The sequence below is a fragment of the Chelonoidis abingdonii genome, chromosome 3, assembly GCF_003597395.2.
Source record: "Chelonoidis abingdonii isolate Lonesome George chromosome 3, CheloAbing_2.0, whole genome shotgun sequence".
Classification (NCBI taxonomy): Eukaryota; Metazoa; Chordata; order Testudines; family Testudinidae; genus Chelonoidis; species Chelonoidis abingdonii.
In genome coordinates this window covers 62333930-62358216 of record NC_133771.1, presented here as the reverse complement: position 1 = coordinate 62358216, position 24287 = coordinate 62333930, and the positions used below count along the sequence as shown (strand labels likewise).

General features: G+C 37.8%; 1 protein-coding gene across 1 annotated transcript in view; it reads right to left on the bottom strand.

The window, feature by feature from the left end:
* Positions 1-24287, bottom strand: part of MYO6 (myosin VI) — a 124751-nt gene that overhangs the window by 30460 nt on the left and 70004 nt on the right. Inside the window, 11 exon segments of the mRNA XM_075064556.1 lie at positions 2581-2659; positions 3701-3909; positions 6842-6992; positions 8269-8359; positions 8970-9099; positions 9885-9962; positions 10099-10229; positions 14522-14615; positions 18208-18246; positions 21602-21775; positions 22701-22796. Of these exon segments, the coding sequence (XP_074920657.1) occupies positions 2581-2659; positions 3701-3909; positions 6842-6992; positions 8269-8359; positions 8970-9099; positions 9885-9962; positions 10099-10229; positions 14522-14615; positions 18208-18246; positions 21602-21775; positions 22701-22796 (1272 nt within the window).

Genomic DNA, 24287 nt, shown 5'->3' with positions numbered 1-24287 from the left:
AGCCTGACTGCAGCTGTGGCATGGCTTTTAGTAGTGCAAATCTGATGCCCTCTCTGTACAAAGCTGCAAAAGCCTCAAAGACTGAAACATGATTTGGGGAATGAAAAAAATATTTAAAAAGTCTAGACTATTCAAAGGCAAAGGCCAGCACCTTCACTTGGACGTCCTCGGAGATACCAGATATTTTTAGTCCTAGCCGTTACTTGTTCTTAACACTGACCGCTGAAGCAATGGATTGGAAATTTGTAACTTATTTAAGAGAATGTTCATAAGCAGAGACTGATAAGATGCCAAGAAACATTACAAAGAATCGTTCTGTAACCTGCTGTCAATAGTGAGATAAACATGCTTTCTACATGGAACAAACAGAACAGTGATCCATGGTTGGTGTGTATGTGAGCCTTCAATATTTAACACATTGAAATGGTTCCAGGACTCAGGAAAGTATAAGTGACTGTGACAGCTTCCTGAAGAACTCCAAAATTAACAAAGACATTTTCGTGCATTACATGTTCTTCGTTTGATTAACAGTCTGTTAAGAACAGCAGGAAAGCAAAGGTGGGTGGGTGGGAAGGTAGATGGGATTGTAATATCAATGGCAATTCTGTCAATCATTCTGCAGCAGGCTTGCTCTTTTACAAGATTGTCTTACTGTAAAAATTGTTCTGGGATTTGATTACTTCTAAATTACAAAAACTCTAAATATTCATTTATATCAACGGCATTATGCTTATATACAGAAAGATGTATAATGTCAAAGCAAAAAAATCCCATCTCCAACTAGCAAAAAATATTATATTTTACAATTCTTATTTAACTGTAGGGCAAGTTAAAGATCTTTTTTTATTTTTTTAAACAATTTGAAGTCAAATGTCAAAGCTGTAAAAAATAGACTTCTCATTAAATCCCAGCTGGGAAATATGACACTTTGCTACAGGGAAGTATTTTTCTTCTTCAACTACTGTATCTAGCTACTTCAATGCACAAAATTATCTTAATGCCACATTAGAGCAATATTTTAAAATTAAAACCATGATATTCAGAGTTAAAATTTACAAAATACCTTTAATTTAAGCAGTTACACATCATGGATTGCAACAGGGTTTTTTTATTATATGATTATATTTGATTGAACTGTGACACTTATGTGGTAAGTATATCAGAACCTCACTAATTCTCATGTTGGAACCCACCATATAGAGAACTAATTAAGAAAGAGAAAAAAAAAAGGGAATGAGGGGTTAGTCTAACCTCACTTCGCAGATAAGATTTAGTAGCACTGTGGTTAGGTGGTTAGGGGTGGTTAGGTATCATACTACTAACATTACATTATTTGTAGAAAATACACCATTAGTACAACCAAATCTGATAAGTCATAGAATTTAAGCTAATTTACACTCTTCAAGCTGCTGGAGGTGGGGTGGGTGGGTGAGTGTGCATCAGTGAGGCAGAGGCAGAGAAAGTGTGTGGCCTCCTGTTATTAATTCATCTCCTTTTGTAACAATATTGATTCATTTCAATCTTGATTCTGGTTTAATCATATACAAAATGCTCTCCTCAGCCCAACTAACAACAGTTCTGCTGACAATGACTCCTTCTCCCTTGGAGGAAGCACAAGCCACTGTGCATCGTCTTGGACAGCCTCTATAGCTACAAGAACATTTTCAGTTCCCTTCTGTCTCAGTTCTATTCCTGCCCATCATACCCTTTGTTCTCATATCTTGGTGGCACCACTGCCTCTACTTGTCCTTTAATTAAAAGATTCAGCCCTTGATTTTTTCTAGTTTTCTTCCCACACAGTCATTTCACATCTGTCTTCAGAGATGGGGTGTACTAAAGAGCGATTGTTAAAATGGCACTTTCTGACTCTGTTCGCCATCTGCAAACATATGAGGAGGGATAGCTCAGTGGTTTGAGCATTGGCCTGCTAAACCCAGGGTTGTGAGTTCAGTCCTTGAGGGAGTCACTTAGGAATCTGGGGCAAAATCAGTACTTGGTCCTGCTAGTGAAGGCAGGGGGCTGGACTTGATAACCCTTCGGGGTCCCTTCCAGTTCTAGAAGATAGGTATATCTCCATTATTAAATTAAATATGCTAACGAGCCCCCATGAATTTGAGGACTCTATTCAATATTACCTTCTGTTTTAAGAACTTCCATGGACTTCTTCATGCTCAGCTCGCTTAAATAGCCTCAGCATTTCTATCATTTGATCCGTCATGGCTTTCCTCAATGCTGTTCCACAGAAACTGGACACTGTTTGCACAAAACCCTATGCTGCAGCTCCTGCCATCTAGAATAAACCCTCTCTCTCTGCTTCTCGTTCACACACACTTGTAATCCTACCTGGAAAATGTTTTTTTTCTTACCAATCACTATTAAATTTTCCCTCTTCCCCACTTCTACAGTTAGTGAATTACCTAACTATAATTCCACTAGTTGTTTTTGTCAATGCTTATATTAACTATGGTAACCACAACGCTGTTTTATTATCTTGGGAATAGAACCTCTAGACTTACTAGCTCAAAGAGGATAACAGGATGATTTAAACGAAAGATCAGGAAAATTTAATTAAAATGTTACCTGAATACGTTTTTCTTCCTCTTCCCTCTTCTTCCTCTCTTCTTCTTCCTGTTTTCTCTTTGCCTCAATCTCAGATTTTCTAATACAATAAATAAAAACAAGAGAAAGCATTTGATAATTACGTAAATTATAACAGAACATAAATGAATAAGAAACATACAAGCACTGAAATGAACTGCCCAGGGAGGAACCTCCATCATTGGAGATTTTTAAGAGCTGGTTAGACAAACATTTGTCAGGGATGTTCTAGATCAGGGGTCGGCAACCTCTGGCACACAGCTCGCCAGGGTAAGCACCCTGGCCACGTGGGCCGGTTTGTTTAACTGCCACGTCAACAGGTTCGACTGATCGCAGCTTCCACTCCCAGACCAATGGGGGTGGCGGGAAGCTGCAGCCAGCACATTCCTCGCCCGCGCAGCTTCCCACAGCCCCCATTGGCCTGAGACAGTGAACTGCGGCCAGTGGGAGCCGCGATCGGCCGAACCTGCCGATGTGGCAGGTAAATAAACTGGCCCGGCCCCATCAGGGTGCTTACCCTGGCGAGTCGCGTGCCAGAGGTTGCCAACCCCTGGTCTAGATAATACTTAGTTCTGCCATGAGTGCAGGGGACTGGACTAGATGACCTCTCAAAGTCCCTTCCAGGCCTACGATTCTATGATTCTAAGCATATTACATAAATCTAAATATCAACTTGAGAGGCAGAGTAGTCCAATGGACAGGGTTTTGGATTGGGAGTCAGGAGACCTTTTATTCCCAGCTGTGCCTGAGGCGTCACTTCACCTCTCCTCCATTTGTTTATCTTGTCTACACACCTCTACCTTGATATAACGCTGTCCTTTAGAGTAAAAAAAAAAAAATCTTACCGCTTTATAGATGAAACCACGTTATACTGAACTTGCTTTACCGCGTTATATCCAAATTTGCATTATATCGAGGCAGTGGTGTATTGAGACTGTAAGCTCTCCAGGGCAGGGACCAGATCTGTACAGCACTTAGCACAAGGGGGTCCCAAACTGAATCAGGGCCTCTAGGTGCTACTTTAATATTAACAACAAATGGGTTAGACTGTCATTTCTGTTTCCTTTTGAATCCAGAACTGATTACGTAACTCAAGACTCACAGTCGCCTTTCCTCCTCTTCCTTTCTGCGACGTTGCTCCTCCTCTTCACGTCTTTTCCTTTCTCTTTCCATTTCCTCCTGGATGCGTCGCAGCCTCTCTGCTTCCTCCTCTTGCTGCTTCTTTTTCTGTAGCTCACTCAGAAGCTGCTCTGAGCTCTTAACTAGAGCATCATACTCTTTCTGTATCTGTTCCCTAGTCATCACAGTGGCCTGGAAAATAAAATATGAAATATAGGGGATAATATTCAGTAATGCCTGTACTGCATTATGAAAAATATAAAGCCCTATAAAAGTGCATTACAGGTACCCTGCATTTGCATTTTTGTTTTGTTTTGGGGAGCACAATAGGGAGTTCTCCACCTCCTTTCCAAAATACTGAAGATCCACTATTTTGTCTCACTTGTCACTTTAAACTACAAATAATCTTCATCCTTACAGCTGAAGACAGGCTAGGACCTCCCTTCTTTGAAGCATGTCAACCCTTTTCAACCCTTATTCCTTTAAGAAAGATATTCATGTTTTAAAATTCTAGCATGAGGGATGGCAATTAGCCATCCTGCAGCCAAAAAACTTCAGGACCAGACTCCAAAGAGAAACTGCTGAACTTCAGTTCATTTGCAAGTTTGACACCACTAGCTCAGGATTAAACAAAGACTGTGAATGGCTAGCCAACTACAAAAACAGTTTCTCCTCCCTTCTGCTCACATCTCAACTGCTAGAAGAGAGCCTCATCCTCCCTGACTGAACTAACTTCATTATCTCCAGACTGATTCTTGCCTGCATATTTCAACCTGCTTCTGGAAATTTCTGATGAAGTGGGTATTGACCCACGAAAGCTTATCCTACAATATCTCTGTTAGTCTATGAGGTGCCACAGGACTCTTTGTCGCTCCTTACTTGGTAGATCTGTTTCTTGGGTGGATTCTGTGTTGTATCTCCTTAATTCCTGATCAGTTACATACAATACTAATCATATGGCAACACAGCAGATGGTTTTACACCTCTCATTACCCTAGCACTCATATCATTGTATGGTATTTTTACTAGTTGCCAATATTTAAAGAAACAAACATACCAGTATTTAAAATGACCTTAATACAATGCAAATGCTTTAACTGGACATGGTAATGGTCCCCACTAGTCTTTTTAAGCTTTTGAAAAATGTTTGATAGCTACAGTTTTATTTCATTGTCGCTTCACTGTCTTCCCCTTTTCACACTGATTCATGCAAACAATCATGAAATTTCATCTATATTCGATTTACTGTTTTTCCTCAGATGTTTTATGTTCTGTGCATAGTCACATGACTTTTTTTTTTTTTTTTTTTAAATAGGCACTATAAAGGTTGACTAAGGTCAAAATTCTACCTGCTCTGTGTTAAAAACTTCAGTGTCTTTTTAACTGGGATTTCAAATGTCAAAAAAAGATACTATCCCACTGCAATGGGACCATTGCTAAAATGTCATCTTCCTAGACAGCAGAACCATTCACAACGAAGTCTAATATGTTAGGTTTCTTTCAGTGTGCGTCAGTCTCAATATCCCTTCATTCTAGCTGCCTAAGCTGCTTTTGTGATGGGGGGAAGGGGGAAAAAGAGGATTAAAATGACCAAGAGCCATTTTATTGGAAGTAAATTAATATGAAAAATTCTGCGTAGTTCATTTGTTTGATCACAAGAATACAGTACACAAGAAGAGCAGAGGGCCAGAGAAACATGAATATGTCTCACTCATGGTACAAGTTTAAGTGCTCCTGAAAAACAAAGTGAATTCATCAGTGGCCACATAGTTATTCTTCATTGGTATCGGAGACCTTTCTTTAATACCCTATTATAGTACAGTGAAGAACTCAAACATATCTTCAGGGATTAATTCAAACAGTCTGGGTCCTAGACACACCACAAGGTTCTGCCTCTTACCTGGAGGGTCAGTGATAAATGTCTCCCCCCAAAAACAGCGCCAAGAGGCAGTGGTCCTATGCCCAGAGTTTGAGACTGTCCAGAACGTGCTGACACACCATTCCAGCACTTTTTTGGAAGCCAGAACAGCATCCACACTTCCAGTACGTGCATTCAGTCCCTTCTCATGTGCACCACTGACTAGACCCAGAGGTGCTGTAACAATTTGTACATTGGGAATGTTGAGAGCCATTGAACCAAATGGCAACACCCTCAGTTCCAACACCTATGATTCGACCCCATTCCCCACCCCGTGCGCTTGCACACACACACACAAACCTTTGCATTTAAACCAGCCCTGAATCCCACTGAGAGATAATCTTTGTAAATTTTGTTTGGACTTTCTATTAACAATCGTTGGGCCAAACGTCAAAGCTATCAGCCTCAGTAGAGTCCTTTAATTATGGTCAAAGTTGATGCCATATAAGACTAAAATTAGAGTTTTGGCACTGCTTCAGTAGTACCAGACAACAAAGACATAGCCTCCTTAAGTTATTCCTAGTGCTCAGTGTCTCCATTCTTCTGAGCTAAACCTGCTATTCCCAGAAGTTCTTCAGTCAGATAACATACATACACCTCTTCAGGAGGCATTCTCAAAACCAACACATGAGGTCACTGAGAAACAAAAAGAAAACATTTAGTCTTGTTAGATAACATTGTTGGCCTTGTGGTAATCTTCTTTGGCTTGATAGCTATGCAAAACCTCTTAAGCACCATGTTTTACTAAGCAATTAAGGTAATACCAAAACCCTAATTAATTTAAAACATTGCTACTGTACATTATTCTAAGCACCATATTTTGCAGCACTAGATGAAGCTTATATAATATGGTTTATCTCACAATATCAAAAGGGTTGCTACATCCATCACAATATGCATTAAGATCAAATTTTCAAACTTATATGCTTAGAGCTAGGGTGCCTAAATATCAATTTAGGTGCCAAATACGCGGTCTTACGTTTAGTCATGCTGAGCACTCGACTAATTGTAAGGGGATTTGGCAGTGCCCGACACCTCTTAAAATCAAGCCTCTTTATTTAGATGCCTAAACATGAATTCAGGAGCCTAATTTAAGGCACTTGTATTAAAAACTCTGGATTAAATGCTAACTATAAATAAAGACTTTGGCCTTCTATTTCAGATGAAGTTAAAAACCATCTCAGAAGTTCTATTGTTATGTAATACCTTAATCTTGACCATCAATGCATCAATAGATAACTCCAGATCCCGGATCTGCTTGCTCATCTCTGGTTTTCCCTCTTTCAGAGCACTTACTACTTCATTAAATTTATCAAGTCTCTTCTTCAGTGTACGCACTTTTATTAGTCCATTAATGCTGTGAATATAAAAAAAACAGATCACTATATTTTGAGATATTTTTGTAAAGTAGGTGATTTTTTTTTAAAGTATCAGTAAATATTCACATTGATTTCTAATCCTGTTTTCCTTTTTTAAATACGCTGTTTAAACTATGGGCACGTCTACACAGGTTGGAATGGGGGTAATGTGCACTATAGGAATGTGATTTCTAAAACACACTAATGTGATGCACATAGGCCCTGCTGGTGTGCTTTAACTTCGTACTTTTTGAAATAGCACTATGTTAAACCCTACTAGCGGACACCAGCAGGGAAATGGGAAATGACTGCCTAGGAAGCAGTACTGCAGAAAGGTATCTGGGGGTCATAGCGGACTACAAGTTAAACGTAAGTCAACAGTGCAACACTGATTCAAAAAAAAGCAAACATCATGCTGGAATGTATTAACAGGAGTGCTGTAAGCAACACACGAGAACTAATCCTTCTACTCTACTCTGCGGTTATTTGGCCTCAACTGGAGTATTGTGTCCAGCTCCGGGCACCACATTTCAGGAAAAATTTGGACATATTGGAGAAAGTCCAGAAAAGAACAACAAAAATAATTAGAGATCTAGAAAATATGACCTATGAAGGAAGATTGAAAATACTGGGTTTGTTTAGTCTGGAAAAGAGAAGACTGAGAGGGGACATAACAACAGTTTTCAAGTACATAAAAGGTTGTTACAAGGAGGAGGAAGAAAAATTGTTCTTCTTAACCTCTGAGGATAGGACAGGAAGCAATATGCTTAAATTGCAGCAAGGGAGGTTTAAGGTTGTACGTTACAAAAAACTTCCTGTCAGGGTGGTTAAGCACTGGAATAAATTGCCTAGGGAGGTTGTGGAATCTCCATCATTGGAGATTTTTAAGAGCAGGTTAGACAAACAGGCATGGTGTAGAAAATACTAGCCCTGCTATGAGTGCAGGGGACTGGACTAGATGACTTCTCAAAGTCCCTTCCAGTCGTATGATTCTATATTACTGGTCTTTATTTGAGAGAGAAAAAAAAGTCTATAAATGGATTAATCAGAATATTGCACAATATTTGTATTAAATTTTCTAATAAGCGTTACTCATCCATTCAATTTGAATAAGCATGAATGCAAAAGCTAAAGTTAAATCCACACTTTAAAAATATTGCTAGTATAAGTTATTGTTTGACACTCCCACCTTAAGACTATTCAGTTAGGCATAAGAAATATCAACATTAAAAAAAAAAAACAGTTTTGAACCTTATAAAATCCCTCCCTTCTTACCGTGGTTTGTGCTTTCTCTTGCAAAGCCACATACGAACAGTTTTTTGTATTTTAATGCAGGCACTAGCTCGGTATTTTATTTTGTTTTTCACTGCAAACACACAAAATAAATTCAATGAGTCTGAATGGCTTTATCATTTTAAATTGTTCAAGGGAATGCCTACAACATTCCCTACAAATACATGCTTGATTTATTTATTTTTTAAAAGTGATGTCCCAGAATGATAAATATATGACAAGTCTCCAACTCTCATCTATGATTAGATGCTATTTCAGATTTAGCTGAGCTGTGAATTAGGTGAAGACTTATTGTCTCATAAAAGTCTCTAACACACAAAGCCCACCAAAAAAACCATTATTTCCTTAGATGTAATTGTTTTAAGGTGGCAGGCCTTCTGCCCTATTATTCCAAAAAAAGTAGGGTAATTAAGATGTGTATATTTCTGGATTCTAAATATCCTGGAATAGATTCACTTAGGTCCCAATTTATTCATGTGTTTGTATGTATAAATAACATGACGCACTGAGAAGTCCCAATTACTCCAAAGAGATTATTCACATGTCTGAAGTTAAGCAAGTCGGTATTTGCAGGCTGGGGGCCTTAATTAATACTGTTCAAATTACGAAGCAACAATCCAGTTGCTGTGCAATACTTTGTTAGTATATTTTGATTTACTAAAAAACAACATTAAATTACATACATTTAATCACTGAGAGAGAACACCACTGAACTTTTTTCCAGCGACTGCAGATAAGCCAGTGATTGACTCATTTAACCAGCTCCGCTAGATGATCTGGATCAGACTTCATTATCTGATCAAACTCTGCAAACTAAATACATAAACAGTTTTACATAACAAAAGAATAGATAGAAAATAGACAATCAACATTATAACCTAACAGAGCACTGAGGACAAAGGTAAAATATCAGTACGATAAACAGAACCCTGTAACCATGGAAACTTCAGTTCAACTTCCAATTAATTCAAACACGTGAAAAGGTAACTTTGCTTTCACATTTTAATAGGTTCTGTTGATAACAGAAATGACTACTTCCAATCCAGGCTTTTTCTGACAGTTGCTGAGTGCTCAGTGCTTTTGAAAATCCAGACACATATTTAGGTGCCAAAATAAAGATTTATGGCTAAGATTTTCCAGAGAGACTAGTAATTTTGGGTACCCCATTTACTTAGCACCCACTCTGTAAATCACGCCCCTTTAAGGTATCTTAAGTTGGGTACCCAAAGAGAGAAGCCCCCAAGACATTTTTGAAAACCTTGACATACCAGCATAATTTAACAGCATCCATTTTTTAAAATTCAACTTTTGGATAATGATGTTAATGAGTAAGACAAATTACATCTCTATACTGAAGTCTCACTCCTAGACATAAAAGCTTTCATTGCTTCTTCTCCCTTTGCTCCAACAATGCTCATGTTTAGAAAAAGATTATTTGAATATAGATTGTTTTAATGGGAAACCTTTGTTTCTCTGCTATAACCTTTTTTAATTTTAAGTATGCAATATATTTTCACTCTACGACAACACTTTTCTGGAAGTTCACACGTTCTTCAATACTCTATGTTCAAAAACTGCAATTGAAAGATACTATTTACCTTGCCAGGTCTAAAAAACACCTTTGTTAATCCAAATTTGTAATCATTTTCATTTAAGCCCAAGGCTTTAAATAGTGCCTATAACATAAGAAAAAAATCAGTTTGATTCATATTTCACAAAAAAAGGCACAAAATAAACCAAAATAAATATTTTCTATCCAAGATGAAAAGAAAAAAATATGGACAATTCATTTGGCACTCAGGTGGCTGTTACCTTGCAGAAAAGTCTAGGGTCCAGTCGAGCTAGTTTTGCAGGCATATACTTTTTGTACATATTGTATAGCTCATGAAATGATGCTCGTGATGGGAAGCCACCTTGCATCAAGTCCAAAACAGACACCATACCTATATTCACAGAAATACATACAAAAATATGTATGTCATTAAAATTTAAATAAAGCAGTTGTTTCATATTAATGAGCAATTAATGGCTTAGGCCCTTTGGACATGCTCAAATGCTTGGCCTAAGTCCCCAATGTAGTACGTGGTTCTGCATGGACTGGCCCCAGCATCCACCATTTTCTGGTCAAATGGCCATTTATATGAATTTATTCCTGAATGGCTGAGACAGTCTGCAATAATATTCTGAGTCCTTGCCAGATATGTGGCAACTAACAGACTTCAGTGGGTTACTCTGTTAAATCTTTTTTGGCAGAGCCACTATTTTGCTATTCCTTCCCTAAAGCGGGGACCCAATAATTTCTGAACAGACAAAGACTATTAATGTGTACAATGGCACCAATGATGTCAGTATGAGAGGCAGTGCAGAGTGCAAAGGTGTAGCTGACTGGCATTAGCACCCGTGCCGGCATACCCTGTTTACATACAATGCTGGGTTGTGCCTTAGCTGGTGAGATGCATTTTGTATATCTTTGATACAGCAAAAGTGGCATAGTAGAATGAATCTATTATAGATAACCATAAATACTGCCATCATCTCCAGAGGTGCAACTTATTGCTACCCAAATCAGTAAAAGGCTGGAGAGTCTTCAGACAGTAATTAAAACAGACATTGCACTGCCAGAGAGTGCATGAGTCAAGGGTAAATTCATGCCATGAGCTGGAGTTCAAGAGAGTTTAAAAATCACCCCAGATCTCAGAATTAGTGGGAGAACCTCTGGGATGCCATGTTATTGCCCCAAAAATCTCAATGTCTCGATACATCATACTGCCTCCAAAGTTGCATGGGAAGAGTGTCACAATATAGATACAGGAATTTCATGCCACACCTTCTATAATCTCTTGCAATGATCTAAAAATACTTAAACAGCACAATCTCCATGGCAGTTAAAAATTAACATATTATACCACTTTGCAGAATGAATAAACTAGGAAAATTGGGTTACATTTTGGAAGCAAGAGCCATCCTTGACCCACTCCCCCCAATTCCATATCTTATTATATCCTGCAGCTAAGTAACATACAACCAGCCATGTGTCTCTGATAATTTTGAAACGTTCCTAGCAATAGATCTTGTGAATCTCATTTTCAATTTTATTTGTGATTGTTTTTACTGACTTTTTACTACCTTTCCTTATTGCATATCTGTTCTTGATGAAGTTTCTGCTACTGTCATTTGGCTTTTGATTTACTTCCATTAATACCTTTTTTAAAAAATTTCATATTATAAGTAGCTCTTTTCTAGCTTAAACTTTACTTTTCTCCCCACAAGTTTAATGTTTACGTATACTTGTTATTTTACTGAAAAAAACAGATTAATACGTGTACAAAAATGTGCTTATAGAAGCTTATGGTGAAAAATAAAAAGTTTAGTCTGTTAATTTGTTTAGTCGCACAAACATTGCCAAGTACTATTAGCTGCTGATAATGGCGTTAATGGAGTCTTAATCAAAGCAACACTGATAAGCATTTTTGTGCCTATGATTAGCTAATTTTTACTTAAACGTAACTTGACATGACAAATATAAGTATGCTTGACAAAACACCAGATGCTGAACCAGGAACTTCTGTAGAAAAACTAAGCTTAAACTACCAAACCCACAAAGGGATAATGGAAACAAACACCTGCACAGAAAAGTGTATAAAGGACTTGTGAAGAATGATTCAAACTTAACATTATTGACTTATTTATATCGTGCCACCATGATTTTCTGGGAGTAAGTTCATTCTTGTAACCCAGTAAACCATTTATATCAAGTATAATAGTGCAAGAACAAGGATGAACAAATCTGTAAACAATATCATAAAATTTGAAAGGACCTTGTATTTCCAGATTCGTAACCATGCAGCATAATTTCAAAAACAAAACAAAACGGATTGCTTGTACTCATTCTGCATTTGAGTTATGGGGCAGGATTCAGGTGGGCCTACTTTCAATGGATCAGCCAGGATGCACTGCAGAGGTCTCAGCTGAACTGATAAGCTACATGGCTGAAGTCACTGAAACTGATGGTGCAGGGTGATTTTGGAGTCCATTCAGATGGCAATTCTTCTGCTCATAGATGACAACCATGGGGTGCCCAAGAGATTTCTGACATAACTCACAGTGTGGGACATATTCAATATCTGAAATATGGGTTGAGACTGGACCTCAAGGAGGTAGAGATTGTTCTGATGTTACGGACCAACCATTTACCTTCTTCTGTTTGAGGGCAGAGTGGCACCTTGCCTATTTTGATAGTGTACCCTCAGATGATAATGGAACCAGAGAGCTTGCAGGGAGAATACTATTTAGCCAACAGAAAATTTAGTTGATAATTGAGTGGAACTTCAAATGAACTTCAGTACTTGTCCATAGATACCATGGCCCCTAAACACGTTGCTCTGCAACTTCACTATCACACGTCACTCTTGTTTACAGATTACCTGCAACAGCTGAAGTGATATGAAAGACTGTTGAAGTGCAAATCGCAGAAATCTCATGTCAAATCACATCTTTTGCAGTCTTCAAATTAAGACTAGATGGCTTTTTGAAGACACACTTGAGTCAAACAGAAATTATTGGGGTCTATTCCACAGTAGCTGAGTGAAATTTAAGGCCCTCTGATATTCAGAAAGTCAGACTAGGTTATCTGACAGTCCCATCTGGCCTTAAACTCTATGAATCTATGACAAGTGCACAATGGAACAGTCCTGTTAGATCCTTCTCTGCTTCTGGATGTTCAGATATCAACTGTTAGCAAAAGTGCTTTTTTCCACATATAGGTTTAGCAGGAAAAGCACACCTTTCCCTTCAGATGCACATTATTCCATAGATGCCAATCATACATTTGACACTTCAAGTTTAAAGCACTACAATGAGTGCAAAATGGGGGATACATCTACCAATCAATCAGAAACCTGAAGATGGTACAGAATGCAGCTGCTTGCTTATTAAGGAGCATTTCATGATAAGAACACATAATATAACGCGGTTCTGGGGAGCCAAAAATCTCTACTGCGTTATAAGTGAAACGCCGTTATATCAGGGTAGCGGTGGCAGGGCTGCAGCAATGATTTAAAGAGCCTGGAGCTCCAGCTGCAGGGAGCCCCAGGCCCTTTAAATCACTAGCAGAGCCCTGCTACCGCAGCCCCAGAGTAGCAGCAGCAGGGCTCCGGCCGTGATTTAAAGAGCTCCGGGCTCCAGCCGCTGCAGGGAGTCTGGGCCCTTTAAATCGCCGGCCGAGCCCCACTGCCACAGCCCCAGGTAGCAGTGGCAGGAATCCAGAGGAATTTAAAGGGCCCAGGCTCCCCGCAGCAGCCAGAGCCCCGGACCCTTTAAAGTGCTGCCCGAGCCCCGCTGCCGGAGCCCCGGAGTAGCAGTGGCAGGGTTCCAGCGCTGATTTAAAGGGCCTGGGTTCCCCGCAGCAGTTGGAGCCCTGGACCCTTTAAAACACTGCTGGAGCCCCGCTACTACCATGCTATACTGCTATACGCAAACCCAGTTATATCAAGTCACCTTATAGTGGGGTAGCGGTGTACCATGATCTATACTGGCTGACTATTTGTTTCCAGGCAAAGAACAAAGTGTTGGTACTAACAAATGAATCCTTCAGTAGTTTGGGACCTGGCTTTCTGAAGTACTGCCTCTTGTTCTATGCAACACTCCTGAAGTTCAGCAGATGTGCTCAAATTGGAACACCATCAATTTAAACATGAAAAGAGTGCTGACCAGGTGTTTCTTGTAAAGAGTCTTCAACTCAAACTCATGCCCCCGCTCAGTCCCTCTTTTGGGACACATTACAAAGTTTATCTTTATTTTGAGGTGTTTGGGGAGGAAGAGGGTAGAGGATTAAAGACTGATCAGATGTGGGGGTTGCCAGACTTTTTCTTATCTGAGCAAGTATTACATGGGCAATCTTATAATACGCATTGTGAATCTGAATTTGTATTGTATATTTTAATGTTGTTGAGTGCATAGTGCTTGCTAGCTTTTTAATTAACACTGAAAAAGTCTAATTAAAAATAATTTAATTTAATTTAATTAAAATTATTATCTGATTACTGAGAATCAAAATTAACACTCAGATACAAATCATTTAATTGTATCTAGAGACCATTAAATTAAAAACAGAAATATCTGTCCAATCAAGGAAACATTGTTTCAATGACAGACATTTCAACTGTGTGTGAATATGTAATGAACAAAATAAAATAAAAAATATATATAACCAGAAATCAGTAGAGGCATACATTACCTGAACACTGAAGCTGAGAGAGAATCTGTCCCCCTTCGAAATGGTGACTTGTCATCTTTAAATTAGGTTTGATGCAGCGAATAAAACTTGACCCCTATTGTCAGGACAGCAAGTTAGCAGAATCTATATAAATTTAAACTTTCTGAAATAAGTGATCATTTAAGAATTACAGAACAAAGGAATAGTAATAGATTCCTAAAAAGGGAAACTGACTTTTTATGCTTTTCAGTCTTTTCATATCCATTTTGCACTCAACATATCTTGATGCAACTGATCTCAAAGTTCAAACTGTCAATTAGAACCTCATCTTCTTTTTATTCAACAATTTTTTTCTTACCACCGATAACTGAATCCAATTATTACTGCATCAGTCTAGTTGCACTTTATCTCCACTACTGCAATCCTCTTCCTTGAAAAAGACAAGCAACTAATACTGTCTCTTTACATCTTTCTTTATGCTTCCAACCATCTTTCTCCCCATTCTTTTCATCCCCCAGAATCGTTCCTTCTCTAACCACTCATCCCTTGCTCACCAGCCCAAACATATCAGTGTCTTCCTCGACATTAAAAAAAAAAATCCCATTCATGTTATGTGTTATAATAAAACTGAGACTGATATGACCTGTGACTATCCTCTCTGTGACCACTTTGACTATACCTTGCATCTCTCTCCCTCTCCTCTTGGGACCAAATCTCAGGTCTAGCCAAGCTGTAAAACTGTGCTCAGCACAGGTCCTGGGGGAAAGGGAAGGAAAGGGTTGGGCAAAGGCAGCTGTATGTCACCTTTATGCCCCCAATCCTGGTAACATTAAGACCACTGGAATGAAGTAGCACCCTGGCCATGCCTCCTCTTTCAGCCATTGGAGTATTCAAGGGCTTGTCCAGGGAAAGGAGGCATGGCCAGGGTGCTACTTTGGTTCTAAGATTTCCCTAGGAAAGAGGAATTTGCATCTGGTCATTCAGGCCAGCTTTAAGTCTGGGGCAGGGCAAAACACTTGATGACAGGGGATCCAGCTCTTTGGGGTACAGACTGTCTTTTGTTATGTCTGAGAAGCGCTAAGCATATTTTTGGATGCTGCTATCTTAATATAAACAAGAAGAATTTTAGTATTCCTACCAAAGTGCCTGAAGACATTTGCTAAAATAATACTGAAAATAGGGAGAGGTCCCGCACCATTCTGAAACTTAAAAGGCAGAGATGATATAAATAGACTAAAATTTAATGGTTCTCTATGATCTAACTTTGTTTTTAAGAAATCAGATCAAAGCATAAAGTTTAGCGATTACTATCTACTTAAATAAGCAGGATAATTTACTACATCTAAATTTTTTTTTTTAAAGAAGTTGCATTGGTTAAAATAATGTTTTTCCACCTCTATTTATGGAGTTGTTGATTCCCCAAAGCTCAAACATAACTCAGTTTGATTACTTCCTCTGACCATATCATTAGAGAAATTGTAAATATATAACTTCACAAGTATGGTAACTCTGACTCAGTGAAAAGTGAGGTAACACACCACTAACTTTGCAATCTATTGCCTGAGCTAAACTCTCTCTCCGTACTAATGGGTAATCTTCCAGCAAGTAAAGCAGAATTTGTTATCCAGATTAAAAACATGTGAAATATAGGGTTGGATTCCCCTCGTTATGTATAGAAACCTTAATTTCTATGCCCTAAGCACTGAAGAAAGACACAGAATGAAGAAGGAAGAGAGAAATTTAAAAAAAACTCACAGGATAAGACAAACATAGGAGAGAGATTTAAGTATGGAACAGGAAGCTGCTAATTCATATTTATCACAAAACATAGGGATACAGTCAGCTGTAATATCCTCTCATGAAGTGAGCTGTTTAATGACAAGGAGGTGATTGGTCTGATAGAGAATACTCCTCAACCTACAAAAATACTAGGAAGATGTATCCTGCACAAAAGAGGTTTCTAAGAAATAGAGTACACATTAATGGAGAGCTTGCAAGAGTAGACTGTTTGCTTCTCTAAAAAAAGAACAGGAATGCTTGTGGCACCTTAGAGACTAACAAATATATTACTGTTCTTTTTGCGGATACAGACTAACACGGCTGCTACTCTAAAACCTGTTTGCTTCTCTGTAAATCCATATCAAAGACAGAAAAGGTATAGTGGCTTTTTAGCCAAATTCTTCAAAGATGACTCTCTGAACTAGATACTGAGGGATCAAGCAATGAGTTGTGGAGCCAACGCAATCAGGAAGTTATCAGACAAATGGCTGTGCAACTCCAGAAGCCTTGAGGAAGTAGCAAAGGGTTGTGCAACACGGTTAGTTATGTTTGTCTTTCATTAATGAACTAAAGCTCTTTAAAAATTGATTAATTTGGCTCAAGAGCTTCTTCAAAGATTTTTAATGCAGCAAACCTTTCTAACACTGAAGCATATTAGCCATTTGGTAGTTTCAATCAGCATCTCTTACTGAAACGCATGCCTACTATTCTCTGAGGGTCTGCATAAAAATAAATTAAAACAGAATTTACAATAAATGAAAAATATGCTCATCTAAATCCTGGACCTGAAATGTAAAGTAGTAAAGTAATCTCCTCCATCTACCAGCAGTGCTGACTGGCTATGGAGGGAGGGTTACCGCCAGGGGTGTAGGTGAGAGAAGCAGAAACAAATCAGAGTAGAGGATTAGAGGGAAAGTGAATGAAGTGAATATGAACTAATTTGAATATTGGGAGTATGGATGGAGGTGGTAGTATGAGATTTTTTTCCTGCTACCAATTCAACTACATGACTCTATTAGATCAGGGGCAGGCAACCTCCCATGGCATGCGTGCCGCCTTCAATGACACTCACACTGCCCGGGTCCTGGCCACCAGTCCGAGGGGCTCTGCATTTTAATTTAATTTTAAACGAAGCATCTTAAATATTTTAAAAACCTTATTTACTTTATATACAATAGTTTAGTTACATATTATAGACTTATAGAAAGAGACCTTCTAAAAATGTTAAAATATATTACTGGCACGTGAAACCTTTCATTAGAGTGAATAAATGAAGACAGCACATCACTTCAGAAAAGTTGCCAACCCCTGTCTTAGATTAAATTGCCAAAAAACAGATTAGAAAATCTAGGGATGACATTTTATAACTCCCTTCTCACACTTGAAAATGTGAATGTGTGTGTGTGAAAAAGGGATGGAAAAATAAAGTGCCACTCTACAACAAATAAATAATAAAATGATCAGAGTTAAGAGTTTTCCTAGAACTTGTTCAAAACCCTGGCTGTTCATGAGTTAACTGCAGATATATAGTGAATCAACATCTGGTCACAAAAATAAATCAGACACAGGACGGCGGATTACCCATGAGTGAGAAGAAAGTAAACTAGAGGAAAGGGAAATGATCAGGAAAGGAATTGGAGACTTGATAAAACTAAGTAATATTAATGCATTTTATCTGAACTGGCAGAATTTCCATGCTACAATACAAGGCAACTTTCCTTTCAGTAACTTTAATATTAGTCTATTAATTTAATAATATTCAGCACCCATGTAACAATATACTTCAAAAATGAAATCCGGTTGCAAAACAGGATAATTTTAATTGATTATTTATTATTATAAAACATTAAATTTAAGCCAAAACTCTTGGTTAACATGAGAGGAGCGATAAAGGGAAATACAGAATTTGCATCTATATTTATACTTACAGTACTGCGAAGCTTTTCAAGGAGCAAATTTAATTGAGTCTGTAAAAAAAAAAATGAAACAATTCAATACTTCATATTAGAGAACCATAAAGTGTCTGTCTTACTACGATCGTTATAAATTAGGCACACAGTAGAGTCACCACACTATTGCATGCATGAGTTATTGTTAGGGGTGTGTGTGAATAGTAGCTCATTCAGATTTTACAAACCACACATGAACAAATCTTAGAAACATCATGCAAGAGTACCTGAGTGACACCAAGGAAACTGCTTATATTGAATACTCTTGTGTTGAATGGCATAATAGCAGCATGCGTGTATTTCTTTATTGTTTGAAAATTAGCTATTAGATATTCAAAGTACTTACACCACTAGGAAAGTAAATAAGGAAAATGTTGTATACATAGTAGAGTTAATGAGGAAAGTGATCAGACAGTGATCTGTGAAAAGCTACAGACAGTAAGGAATAATGTGTATCAGTATGTCAAACACTACATGGATAAGGACATCCTCAACATAGTTTGCACATCAATACATTTAAAACAGCCTTTTTTTTTTTTTTTTAAATTCTCTTTACAAGAGATGCTGTGCTTACTTTTGACTCAAGGCTACCTAAGATTCTGATTTAAATATTAATGTGTCATATATTTGGCCAGCTAAAATCCTCAAAATTACTTTACACTGAACTGTTCTTTGAATATGACAATCAGCAGATAAGTCTTCATTTTATTTGGGGGAGAGAGGGAATCCTATATTTATCCTAGATGGAATTTAAACACTGAGAATTTAATTAATGCCTTGATACAGAAACTGACTGTGTGCAGCGAACGATGAGAGCCTTAGGCCATGGCTACACTGGCGCTTTACAGCGCTGCAACTTTCAAGCTCGGGTGTGAAAAAAACACCCCCCTGAGCGCTGCAAGATACAGCGCTGTAAAGCCGCAGTGTAAACAGTGCCGCAGCGCTGCAAGCTACACCCGTACAGGATGTGGAGTACGTGCAGCGCTGGGAAGTTTCAAGTGTAGCCATACCCTTAGGCCTCAACTACAAGTACAGGCATCTGAGTAGCGCATTACCACTTCTACGTATTAGAGTTTGGTTAGGACTTACATATGTGGGGAACCAGCTCAAGAGACACGGTTAAATTTCTGACACAGGAGTAGCCTGATCTTTCATAGACTAATGTAATGCTTGACTAACTGCTGCTTACAATACTGATTGTCGAATGTGACATTACACAAAATTCTGATACCAAGTGGTCAAGCACAGTTCTGCCATTACTACTATAAAACAGAGGATGGTTTTCAAGATTCTTATTTTAGACTAGCTCGTCTATTATTCTCAGGGCATCTAGTGGGCAGGCAAAGACATTGTTGCTACTCCAGCTAAAGCTACCAGTGTCTCTCCTGCAGAGAAAGAAGGGGCCTATTCGTTATTCCTGCAGATGAAGTTGGTGCACTCTAGCACATACAGCTGGGATGAGTAAAGAAGTGTCATGAGAGGCTGGGCAGGTCCGGCCTAGATAACTTGCTACTCAGATTTCACTGATGATACATACTTTATCTAATTTTAACAAATTATTTATGTTTACTACATTTATTAAGGAATGTATTTTATATAAGCATTGTTTTGGAGGAAATCATTTAAATGTGAGTATCAATATGCAGTTTTATAACAAACAACAACTGCTTTATGCAAAAAGTACATATACTCATGATTCAGTAACAAGGAATGATCCTGTGTGACCCATGAACAAATTCTGTAAATGAGTTCATCTTCTCTCAAGTTGCTCAGATGAATCAGGCACACTTTCAAAACTGGTGCTGTTACTGGAAACACTGGTTAAATCCTAAATGCTGAGCACCTGCACCTTGCATTGATTTCAGTGGAAACTGCAGAATCTCAGGATTTAAGAATTTGATCCATTGTTATCAACAGTAGCATCAATTGCTCACAAAGTATCGGTTCCTCTCCAGATTAACTTGCCCATTCACTCAACCAATCTGTCTGAATTAGTTATCGGATATTGGGGCAGAAAGGTGGGAGAAGTGAGACAGAGGTAGGAAGTCATTTGAAGCGCAGGAACAATTCTTTTACTAACCATCAAATAATCTTATTTTGATATTGATAGGCATGTCAATATTGTCTGTATTCAGCAGCTCTCCAGTATTAATTTTAAAATTTACTTTACTCTAAGTTATAGATGCTTATATTTTATATAGTCTATTTCCCTCCTGAGCATTACAAGATTATCTTTTTCTAAAATGTAGTCACTTTGTCTTTTACAAGGCCTTCTCTCTCTCTCTAGAACATTATCTAGGTAACTGTTACAATTAGAGAAATTCAAGATTGATTTATTCACATTTCCCAACATAACAAGTGAAGACTTTCCAGTCTTAAACCACAGAGAAAATAAAGCCTCCTATGGAGTGATACATTCCCCAGTGCTACCTGAAGTGAAACTGAAATTTCCAATGCGTTAAGTGTTCATTAAGGGTATGTGTTACGTCTGGGAAATTAACACTAATGAATTACTGTAAGTAGAACGTGTACACTCGAAATGCCACAGAGGTACAAAACATTATGAACACTGATGTATTGAAAAGAAGAACTCATGCTGAAATTGCAGCAGCTATAAAATAATGAGTCCATTAAGGTAATACATTTACCTGAAGCCCCTGGCTGTGCCTGCTTTTCCTCTCTCAACTTCCCTACAGTTCTCTCTAGCCATCCTCAGCTGAAATAATCCAGCTAAAAATAAAACTGCTGAATGAGGAAAGGAAGTAGAAAACATGTGGAGAAGACAAGGCTTGAAGGTCAGCTTTACAGCAAGTGGAAGAAAGGAAAAAATTAGGAGAAGCATCAGATACTATGGTCAGGTAGTGAAAAAGGACGTACTCAGCACACTGAAAATATCTGCCACTATTGCTGTCTTACACCATTTTAAATGAGGAAAATCAGTTTTAAGGTTAGCTTTTAAATTTTGAGGTGGCAGCTTACTGACAAACTGTTACCTCTACACATTCAAAGAGAATGGAAGAACACTTTTTGTCAAATTTAGAAGTATAGATTCCAGATTTAGAACAAGAACTTGGAACCTGTGCTTCAAAAGTTTTATTTGGATTTGGGGAAGAAAAGAAGAATAAGATGCAGCATTTTAAAAATAAAAGCAAGGATTACTTTCAAAAAATCTTCATTGTTTGCATAGCAAAGGCCATCATTTAACTTGAAGACGTGGTTTTATTACAATTTTATTTGAAGAACAGCTGTTTAAGAGGATATTTTTCATGAAACTCAAATTATCATCTGATTCTCCCATACTTAAAGTTCCACTCATTTCAAGCAATTTAAAAGCAACATAATAAAGGAAAATTCATTTTTAATATCCCAATACCTTGAATTTGTTTCCCACACTTATGAAGCTAAGCTTTCCTGCTTTTTGTTTGGGATCCTTGTTGTTATTAGTGGTAGATTCAAATAGTTCCCGGACAAACTTATCCTTGGATTCACATATAAGAGATTCAAGGGACATGTGCAAAGCATCATTGTTTTTCTCCACAAACTGGGTCTGAAAAGAAAACAAACCAGTAAAGAGTTGCATATCAACTTCACAGTACTAATAGCTTTACTTAGTCCTACGTAAAGACATACTTTGGTCAAAATATCCCAACAAAAATACTTAATGCTAAAACACTAGGAATTTGAAGGGGGAAATATATTGAGAAAAATATTTAAAATGTAATTGTAGAATATTTATTATCTATGTCTGTCACTAACAGTAAAAGGAGAAAAGGTGGTCTTATGTTTAAAGCACCGGACTGGAAGTCATGAGATGTGATTTGAAATCCTGGCTAAGCCTAGTCCATACTGAAGTCAGTGCTATTTCTGTCATTGACTACAACAGCATCAGAATTTTACCCTTGGTTTCTATTTTCAGCTCTCATTACCTCACCCCTCAGCTGTGTTGTGAAGCTTGATATATTAATGCTTGTGATGCACTTTGAGATCCTTAAAAAATGCTGCAGAAATGCAGAATTATGATTCAGACCTTAAACTAGTACATATTAGGGTTGGCAAATGAAGTAAAAAATAATTGAGATGTTTTAGTCGCTAACTTGAAGGTGCATTTAGAAGGTCAGTTTTACTAACTAAATTAACTAAAATCAAAGATTGAGAAGTTCGCACCCAATGTTATGATATTGGAATCAAGGAGCATTTTGCTAACAGTAACAACAAGCTATTATATTTATACTTCTATTGATTAAATAATGGTTAGATGTACTGGGTTAATCATCATAAAGAAGAATTTGAAGTGGTCATGTCGGGGAGGCGGGGCAGAAGGACATTTAAAGTTAAACCTGAAGAATTTTTAACTTGCCTGATTATTCCAAGCGGTCTCAATTTCCTAGCTGTTGTTCTCCTTTGTTATTAGTGTTGTCTTACAAGGGCAGTATAAATTAAATAATTAACATGAGTTTGTTAAACCAAGTTACCGTCTCATAGCACACTGCTCCAGCAAAATGTCGGATAATAAAGCCCTCATCGTCTCTGATATTTCTGTGAACAGCCAATTTAGACTTCCTGGGAATCTGCAATAAAAACCCAAGTAATACAGAAAAATCATTAAGGACAAAATTCAAAAAGTAAATTTTCAAATAATATTTTTCTGCCTTTCCTACAGGTTAAGATTAAAGCTGTGAGAAACTCCACTATTTCAGTTCACTGGGATTCAAACTTTTTCTTCATCCTGAGCTTTTTCGGGTTTGAATGAGCCTGCAACTCACAGGAAAATGCCACTGCAACTGCCAAGATTATTAATTGTGATCATCACAACTGCTTCCTAGTCCAACATTAATTCCCATAGGTGGCATAGAATGTTTGGTGGGTGCACAGTATTGTCACGATAATAGGGGAGAGAGGCTCAAATATATCTTTTGGGTGAAATTATTTACAAGTAAGACAGTGATGTTGAAATTTGCCTTGGCGAGTTGTCCAAGCATGGGGTGTCACGGGATGGAAGCTACAACAGCTGCAAATTAGCTGTGTAGACTTCTGAATTAAGAGCTGAACAGCTGGGTCCTTCACCCTGTATCCAATTGTCAGAGCCAGAGTTAGGAACCAAAACCTGCAAGTAATAGCTGACTACTAAAACCTAAAGAATCTGACAAGAATTTCTCATAGCACAGAAATCCAGTTAAGGAAATAAGTATTAATTTAGAGGAAAACATACTTTTGTTAAATTTGCCTGTATTTAGTTATTATGAAAGTGGCATTTCTTGTGATTTTGTATTTTAAAATATGCCTGTAAATACACAGTCTGGGATTGTGTTAGTCTTCTAACAGTACGCAGAACAAAAACAAAAAAACACTTCCCGGGTGGTTCTACCGTTTCACCTTCATCAACTAACTGGGAAACTGAGAAAATTGAACTAAACAGATATTTGCTAAAAATCTTGGAGGAATTTGGAGAGATAAGGGGGAAAGGGGTATTTGATGGTATCAATTCTGCCTTTATAAAAGCATCTAAATGAAAATCCTTTTTATTTTATTTTCATAGCTAGACATTATTAGACGTGCATGGGACACTGTGATATCCATTAAAAATTAAAATTATGTACAAGTTTTATAGAAGTTAAACCTTTAGTGAACTTTTCAGTAAAACCTAAACTGAGTTTACAGTTTGTAAAAATGTCTGAATGTCATATGATTGGCATTGCATAAAGAAACGTTTTCACAGAATTAGTTAAGACACCAGTCCCACTTTGTTTTTAAAAAAGGGAGAAATGAATACATAACACTTTCTAAAATGAAAAGTTGTTCTACTTTTCAGTAAATCATTCTATAAAGCCTAAACACTGGTTTCAATGCTTTCCCACAGGTTTTTAAAATATCTTACAAAATATACAACAACAAGCAGAGGGAACTTTGCACTGGAATGATCTTGGCTTTGGCTATCGTGCTGGCCAAGAAAACTCCATGGGTCCATTGACAGAGAGACTAGGGCTGCCTGCTGTTGTCATCCCTTCAGATGATTTTCTGAATGAGAGTGCAACATGCTGCCACCAGACTGCATGAACATC